At 47.1% G+C, this 9,041-nt stretch overlaps 1 protein-coding gene and 1 pseudogene across 1 annotated transcript in view; one reads left to right on the forward strand and one right to left on the reverse strand.

The window, feature by feature from the left end:
* The window catches only part of GRAMD1A (GRAM domain containing 1A), a 17,113-nt gene extending 15,558 nt beyond the window's left edge, over nucleotides 1–1,555 (reverse strand). Inside the window, exons 1-5 of the mRNA XM_023742304.1 lie at nucleotides 1,319–1,555; nucleotides 1,213–1,233; nucleotides 648–732; nucleotides 405–508; nucleotides 234–329 (exon numbers count right to left, since the gene is read on the reverse strand). Coding sequence (XP_023598072.1) covers nucleotides 234–329; nucleotides 405–508; nucleotides 648–732; nucleotides 1,213–1,233; nucleotides 1,319–1,555 — 543 coding nt within the window. The remainder of the gene's footprint in view (nucleotides 1–233; nucleotides 330–404; nucleotides 509–647; nucleotides 733–1,212; nucleotides 1,234–1,318) is intronic.
* Nucleotides 1,556–3,737: 2,182 nt separating this feature from the next.
* Nucleotides 3,738–4,748, forward strand: LOC105756879 (60S ribosomal protein L9 pseudogene; annotated as a pseudogene).
* The last annotated feature ends 4,293 nt before the right edge of the window (nucleotides 4,749–9,041 follow it).

A 9,041-nucleotide genomic window follows, 5' to 3' on the forward strand; every position in this document is an offset into this window, starting at 1 on the left:
GGGGGAGCCTGGGTCAGGGCAGGGATGGGGGAGGCTGGGTCAGGGCAGGGACGGGGGAACCTGTGTGAGGAGGGCAGGGACGGGGGGAGCCTGGGTCAGGGCAGGGACGGGGGGGAGCCTGGGTCAGGGCAGGGATGCAGAATAAACAGGCCTTACCCTCTGGGGTAAGAGGGGGCAGGAGGCTGCTAAAATCAGTGACCATATGGTCCCTTGTGATCAGGTCCCCTGCTCACCTTCTCGCTCTCTGTGCAGATCTGGATGGCGTTGGGGATCAGCTTGGCTGTCTTCTCTTTCTTCAGGCATGTCACTTCCTTCAGCTGGATAGAAATCTGAGGAGAAAAGGAGGGTCACAAGAGCAAGCCCCCCGGCCCCCAGGCCTCCCCTCATCCCCTGCTCCAGCTCACTGTTGTCTCCCAGCGGAAGATGTTGCTGTAGAAGCAGATCCAGTTCTCCGAGAGATAGAGGCGGCCCTGAAGGAGGATCTCGCGCTGCAGGGCACAGGAGTAATCTGAGAGCGGCCGATGGGAGAGACAGGCAGACACCCGAGTCACAAGGCTGTCCCGGCCAGCACAGGGGTCTGGGGAAAGAGCTGGGAGGGCGGAGCTAGAACTCAGGGTCAGGAGTTGGGTCAGGGTGTGAGGTCTCACCCACAATGAGGCGTTCTGCTTCAGGAAGCTTGCTGAACAGTTTCCGGAAATCTTCATTGCGTTGTTTGTATGTGGGGCTCAGCATCTGGGGGAAGCATGGCAGGTGAGTACCTGGATGGGGGTCAGACCCCCCCATTCTGCCCCACAAAACTCCCAGAACCCTCCAGTCTCCTCAGACCCCGACGGGCTCTCTGAGGTCTCAGTAACTAGCCCACCTGTGGCTCCTGCTGCCCATAACAACGACAGTAACCATGACAGCTGCCATTTACTGCTGTCTTACAGAAGCTGGACCCTGTGCCTGGTACCCGCCAGCTTGGCAGATTCTCCCTGAATGCTCCCTTCAGCCCTGTAGGGTCAGGACTGTTTCTTAAGGAGAAGGAATGAGGCCAAAAGAGCTGAAGCGACTCACCCAAGATCACAGAGCAGGTAAGTGGCAGCGTAGGATGTAACCCTAGGTCTGCTGACCCCAGCGCCCACTCCTTGACTGCTGCAGCCTGGGGCTCCCGGCCCGGCACTGACACCAGTCACCCACCCACCCTCCAAGCTCGCTTGCCCAGACACTTACACTATACCAACTCTGCATTTTCTGCAAGAGAAAAGAGAGGCGTCAGAGTGAGCTCCTGAATCCCCCGTCCCGCCTCTCTTCCCATCCCACCTGGGCTTGCACCCACCTTGCTGTTGCGGATGAAGTTCCGGCCGCCCAGGCTCTGGGTGCTAGGGGTCCCAGGCACCCCACCCTTCTCTGAGGAGCTATCTGACCCTTTCTCCACCATGGTGACTGGTTCAGGCTCAGGTGGGGGCCGGCTTGGAGGCAGGAGTTGCAGCCGCTTACGGAGGGACGGGGAGCTGCTGGGTGTGCTCCGGCCAGAGTGGGGGGTGGTGCTGGGAGGGAAGAGGAAAAGGGCCATTATGGGGAAAAGCAGACTGGGGCATGGGAACAGGTTCTATTTTAGAGACTCACTTATCAGCCCATTGATCCTCATCCACCCCCACCCATCTGCCCACCTAGCCAGCCAGGCAGCCATCCATCCATCCATCAACCCATCCATCCATCCACCCATCCATCCATCCACCCACCCACCCATCCATCCATCCACCCACCAATCACATCCATCCACCCATCACATTCATCCATCTACCCATCCATCCACCTATTCATCCATTCATCCATCCACCCACCCACCCATCCATCCATCACATCCATCCACCCATCCATCCACCTATTCATCCATTCATCCATCCGTCCACCCATCACATCTACCCACCCACCCATCCATTTATCCATCACATTCATCCACCCATCCATCCACCCATCACATCCATCCACCCACCCATCACATCCATCCACCCATCCCATCCATCCACCCATCCCATCCATCCACCCATCCATCCACCCATCCATCCACCCACCCATCCCATCCATCCACCCATCTATCCACCCATTCATCCACTCACCCTACTCCACTTCCTAACAGTGGTTTCTAACCTCTCTGTGCCTCAGTTACCTCATCAGTAACCAGGGATGATAAATAAATGACTTTATCTCATCATTTTGAGGGTTAAATGGATCAATACACGTAAAGTACTTCTACCAGTGCCTGGTGCAGAGCAAGCTCTCAATGATGCCCACTATTTTTTTTAACTCATTAATTCATTCATACAACAAATATATATTGTGTGGCTACTATTCACTCAGAATATTATGGCTTGAGCCATAAGCCTAAGCATCTTTCTTAATTTCTCTTTTCCTCATCCTTCATTTCTAACCTTTCAGCAAGACCTGTCAGCTCCACCTCCAAAATCTATTTCCATCATATCCACTTCTCCCCCTCCACTGCTCCCAACTTAATCCAGTCTCTATCCTCTCTGGTCTGGACCATCACAGCAGCCTTCTCCCTGATCTCTCTGTTCCTGTCCCTGCCCCAACAGCCTGTTCCCCACATGCAGTCAGAGGGAGCCTGTGAACTCCTGAGTCAGGTAGGGCCCTCCTCAGCTCAGAGCCCTCTTCTCCAGCTGCACCCCACTCCAGGTAAGAATCAAAGCCCTCACTATGGCCACCAAGGCCCTAGTGATCTCCTTGACCTCATGCCCTTCCCCTCCCCATCACTCCCTCCATTCCAGCCATCCTGGCTTCCTTTTGTCCCTTGAGCTCACCAACTTCATTTCCACGTCAAGGCCTCCATGCTTGCTGTTCCCTCTGCCTGGAATGCCCTTCAGCATTAATTGGCTCCGTCTTACCATTCAGCTCAAATGCTCCTTCTTCCCTGGCCACCCAGTCTAGAGGCCTCCGCTTCTAAAGTCACACCTCACACTATCTAAACTCCTCCTGTTCACACCCCAGACCAGAGGTCTTGGCTGCCACTCTGTCCGCAGCACCCAGAACTATAGCCGGCGTCAGCGGGCGCCCAATAAACACTGGTGACTAAATGAGTAATCTGGGCACTGGCTGGAGCTGGTGTAGAGCAAAGACTATCAGATACGGTTCCTGCCCTCAGGAATTAACCTTCCGGTGGGGAGGCAGACATTAAACAACCACACGAATGGCTGTATAAACAGAAACGGTAATAAGGGCCCAGGGGGTAAGTATGGGGAACTTCAATCACAAGGACACGCATTGTTGACTCTGTCACAAGCACTCCATATGATTAATTTCATCAATCCTCAGACAATCCTGTGCACTTAATACTATTACTATCCCTGCTTTATAGAGGATGAAACTAAGGCTTAGAAGGTGAACCTGCTTGCCCAAGGAGGAATGGCTGGTATATTTCAGCCTTGATCTAGTCAGGGGTGAGGCCACTTGGGGATTCCCAAACTGGTCTCATGGGAGAAAAGAGCTGGTAATTTGATCCTATAAATATCACAGCCTACCGCAAGAAAACTTTTAGAGCTAACAGGGGAATTTAGCAAAACTGACCTTTCAACAGACAAAAATGAGTTGGGTTTCTATACACCCACAATGAGAAATGAAAGAGAAATTAGGGAAGCAATTCCATTTACAGTAGCATCTAAGAGAATACAATACCTAGGAATAAATCAAACCAGGAACATAAAGGACTTCTGCAATGAAAATTATAAAACACTGCTGAAAGAGATTAAAGAAAATTTAAATAAGTGGAAAGATGTCCCATGTTCATGGATTGGAAGACTTAATATTGCTAAGATGTCAATACTACCCAAAGTGATCTATAGATTCAACAGAATTCCCATCAAGTATCCAAACAGCGTTCTTTACAGAAATGTAAAAACCAATCCTCAACTTCATATGGAATAGCTAAAGCAATGTTGAAAAAGAAAAACAGCTCTTTTGCTACATGTACTGTGAGAGCAAAGACCCTTCTCAGCAACCGGACTGTCAACATTCCAGAAAATGTCGACATCACTCTGAAGGGACGTGTGGTTATTGTGAAGGGCCCCGGAGGAACCCTGCGGAGGGACTTCCATCACGTCCAAGTAGAACTCAGTCTCCACGGAAAGAAAAAGAAGAGGCTTCGCGTTGACAAACGGTGGGGAAACAGAAAGTCACTGGCTGCAGTTCCCACTCTCTGTAGTCACGTACAGAACATGGTCAAGGGTGTTACACCAGCTTCCGTTACAAGATGAGGTCTGTGTATGCTGTCTTCCCTGTCAACGTTGTTATTCAGGACAGCGGGTCTCTGGTTGAAATCTGAAACTTCTCGGGTAAAAAATACATCCATAGCATCTGGATGAGGCCAGGTGTTGCTTGTTCAGTATCTCAAGCCGATAAAGATAAGTTAATTCTTGAAGGAAATTGGCACTGAACTTGCATCAAATTCAGCTCCTTTAATTCAGCAAGCCACAACAGTTAAAAACAAGGACATCTGAAAATTTTTGGATGATATCTATGTCTCTGAAAAAGGAACCATTCAACAGGCTGACAGTATGATCTAAGAGCTGTTCAGCTATGGAAACGAGGCCTGATGATTCCTAAGACCTATGGGTGATATTTTTAAGATGCAATAAAATTCAACCACTCAAAAAGAAAAAAGAGACGAACAAAGCAGGAGGACTCACATTTCCTGGTTTTAAAAAATATAGCTACAGTAATCAAAAGAGCCTGGTACTGGTATAACAAGAGACCCGAAGACCAATGGAATAGAATTGAGAGTCCAGAAATAAACCCACACATCTGTGGTCAACTGATTTTTCACAAGGGTGCTAAGTCCATTCCATGAGAAAAGAAGAGTCTCTTCAGTAAATGGTGTTGGGAAAACTGGATTTCCCCATGCAGAAAAATGGAACAGGACCCATGCCTCACACCATGTGCAAAAGCAAATTCAAAATGGATTAAGGACCTAAATGTGCAAACTAAAACCATAAAATTCTTAGAAGAACAAGAAGCAGGGGCAATGCTGTCAGGCCTAGTTTTCAACAATGGATTATCTAATATAACGACAAAACCACAAACAGCAAAAGACAAAATATAAATGGGACCCCCTAAAAATTAAAAACTTTGCCTCATCAAAAGACTTTACCTAAAAAGTGAAAAGACAAGCTACCAACTGGGAGGGTATCTTCAGAAACCATATACCCAATAAGAATCTAATAACCAAAAAATATACAAAACTTCGACAACTTAACAACAACAAAGAAAACCCAATCATAAAATGGCCAAAGGACTTGAAGAGACATTTCACCAAACAGGACATTCCAATGGCCAGCAAACAGATGAAAAGATGCTCAGTGTCATTAGCCATCAGGGAGCTGCAAATCAAAACCACAATGAGATATCATTTCACTCCCACTAGGATGGGTAAGATTTAAAAAAAAAAATGTTGGTGAGGATGTGGGGAAATTGGAACCATTATCCATTGCTGGTGGGAATGAAAATGTTACAGCCATTGTGGAAAACTGTGGCAGTTCCTCAAAAAACTAAACATAGAACTACCATACGACCCAGCAATTCCACTCCTAGGTATATACCCCAAAAGCTTGAAAGCAGAGGCTCAGAGACTTACACTCCAGTGTTCATTGCAGCACTATTCACAATAGCCAAAAGGTGAAAACAATCTAAAGCCCATCAGCAAAGGCACGGATAAACAAAATGCGGTACATGCATACAATGGAATACTACTCAGCCAGTAGAAGAAATGAAGTCTTGATACACGCTACCATATGGATGGCGCTGGAAGACATTATGCTGAGTGAAATAAGTCAATAACAAGAGGACAAATACTGTATAACCTCATTTATATAAAAAGACAAGAAAAGGCAAATGTATAGAGACCAAAGTTTATTAGTGGGTACCCAGGGAGGGAGGGGAAAAGGGGGGTTAACAGTGATGGAAAAATCACATTGTTGAGGGTACGGTTGCTGTCAGTAAGTTGTACACCTCAAGGAAAGGTCATGGAAGCTCCATAGACACATCCAGACTCCCTGAGGGACTGAATTGCTGGGCGGAGGGCTGTGGGGAGCATGGTCTCAGGGAACATCTAGCTCAACTGGCATAACAGTTTATAAAGACAATGTTCTACATTCTTCCTTGGCGAGTAGTGTCTGGGGTCTTAAAAGCCTGTGAGCAGCCATTGAAGATACTCCACTGGTCTCACCACTTCAGGAGCAAGGGAGAATGAAGAAAACCAAAGAAACAAGGGAAAGATTAGTCCAAAGGACTAATGGACCACACTTACCAAGGCCTCCACCAGACTGAGTCCAGTACAACTAGATGGTGCCCAGCTACCACCACTGACAGATCTGACCGGGATCACAACAGAGTGTTCTGGGCAGAGCCGGAGAAGGATGTAGAACAAAATTCTCACACACACAAAAAAGACCAGATTTACTGGACTGACAGAGACTGGAGAAACCCCAAGAGTATGGCCCCCGGACACCCTTTTAGTTCAGTGGTGAAGTCACTTCCAAGGTTCACCGTTCAGCCGGGGATTGGACAGCCCCATAAAACAAAATGTAACTAATGAGGCACAGCAGTCCAGGGACAAGTACCAGAAGGCAGAAGGGGACAGGAAAGCTGATGATAGGGAATCCTAGGTTGAGTAAGGACAGTGTCGACATGTCGTGGGGCTATTAACCATTGTGGTAGGACAATATGTGTACTAACCATTTAATGAGAAACTATTCTGTTCTGTAAACCTCCATCTAAAGTGAGAATAGCAGCACAACTGGAAGAACGTAATCGATGTCATCTGAATTGTGCATGTAGAAATTTTTGAAATGGTGTACATTTGGCTATGTATACTTTCACCAAAAAAAAAAAAGGTCAAGAAGGGAGTGTTGACATGTCGTGGGGTTGTTAACGAATGTCATAAAACAATATGTATACTGACTGTTTAATGAGAAACTATTTGTTCTGTAAACCTTCCCCTAAAGTACAATAAATAAATTTAAAAAAAAAAAAAGTTGTATACCTCTAAAGAGTTGAAGTGGCAAAAGTTGTAATGATATATTTACAACAATGAGAAAAAAAAAAAGAGTAGCTGCTGAGGCTGCTTATGTACAACCAAACACCTCGTGGGATTTGGTTCCTTGGTGTGGAGGTTTAGGGTAGTGGTTTAGTGCTTCTGTTCTACCTCCTAGTTCGCTGCATAGTGCCTGGGGTCTTCAAAGCTTGCAAGCAGCCACCCAAGGCACAACAGTTGGCCTCTACTCACCTGGAGCAACAGAGGAAGGAGAGTCAGGAATAGGAGGAGGATATGGAATGTGTGGCTAACTGCCTCCATGAACAACTGCCTCCTTTTCCATGAGACCAGAAGAACTGGATGGTGCCTGGCTACCATTACTGAACAATCCTGATCAAAAGGGGGAACATGCAGAACAGAATTTCAAATGCTCATGGATTCCAGACTTCCTGGAGCCATGGAGGCTGGATGAACCCCTGAAACTATTATCCTGAGATAATCTTTAAACCTTAAACCAAAAATATCCCCTGAAGTCTTCATAAAACGAAACAATAGTTTAGCTTAACTAGTAAAAAAGGTCTGCCTTAAGAATTACACTCTTTTAAGAACTATCTATATGGGATCAAAGTGACAACAACTTAAGATTAGATGGGAATCTTAGGGAGAAGTCAGTTTATGTTAATGGGGGAGGAACAACTCAGAAAAGGAGGGTGAGAATGGTTGCACAACTCGAAGAATGAAATCAGTGTCACTGAATTGTACACATAGACACACTTGAATTGGTGTATGTTTTGCTGTATATAGTCTCAACAACAAAAAAGAAATGTAGGCAAGACTTCAACTCACTTATTTTGGACACGTCACCAGGGAAGACCAATATAGAAAAGGACATCATGCTTGGAAAAGCAGAAGGTCAGTGCAAACGAGGAAAACCCTCCATGAGACAGACTGACAATAGCTGCAACAGTGGACTCCAACATCCCAACAATCATGAATCAAGATGGCGCAGACCCAGGCAAAGGTCATCATGAGTTGGAGTCAACTCAGAGTCAACTACCACCAAGTAGAGTAAGTAACTTTTATAACAAGTTCGCCTTGCTGGGACATCCCAGCATGTGATCAGTGAACTGGTCTCGTTAAACTGGATAGAGAACGTTCTGGGTGTTGTTGAACACATGCGGCAAGTCACTGAGCCTCCAGCTGTGTACCAGGTATACACAGTAGGACCATGTGTCAGTCCACGAGGGATTGGAACGTTTAAAAATTGGTAGTTCACCACAAACACTTTGAGAGACGCTGCTCAGAGCACCCACTGGTCCAGAAAACCATAAACGTTACTAATTTGTCAATATCCAAAACCCACTGCTGCCAAGTCGATTCAGACTCACTGAGACCCTAGAGGACACAGTAGAACTGCCCTGTAGGGTTTCCAAGGCTGTAAATCTTTACAGAAGCAGATGGCCACATCTTTCTCCCATGGGCGAGCTGGTGGGCTCAAACTGCCAACCTTTTGGTTAGCAGCCGAGTGCTTTAACCACTGCGCCGAAAGGGCTCCTTAATTTGTCAATATACATCCCAAAATAAATCAACTTTTCCACGAGGGAGAGAAAAGAAAAGATTACAGCCTAGGAAACCCTATGGGGCAGTTCTACTCCGTCACATGGGGTTGCTAGTAGAATCACTCGACGGCACACAACACTTGTCTCTCTTGCCTCTAAGCCTTTGTACATGCTGTTCTTTTCTGCCCAGATGATCCCTTTCTGTTCTTTGCCTGGCAATTCTTCATCATCCTTCAAGACTCAACTTACACACACCCTCCCTCCTAGGCACTACCTCCATCCCTGACACCCCAGACTAGGTCAGGGCCCTTCTCTGGGTACCTCCAACCCCATGGAAAGTTGCCATTATGGCCCTGATCACTTGCCGTCACTCTGCCTGTGCGTCCCCGTCACAGCCCTGACCCGTCACCACTCTGCCTGTGTCCCCGTCACAGCCCTGACCCGTCACCACTCTGCCT

Source organism: Trichechus manatus, unplaced genomic scaffold (genome assembly GCF_000243295.1).
Source record: "Trichechus manatus latirostris isolate Lorelei unplaced genomic scaffold, TriManLat1.0 scaffold00207, whole genome shotgun sequence".
Lineage (NCBI taxonomy): Eukaryota > Metazoa > Chordata > Mammalia > Sirenia > Trichechidae > Trichechus > Trichechus manatus.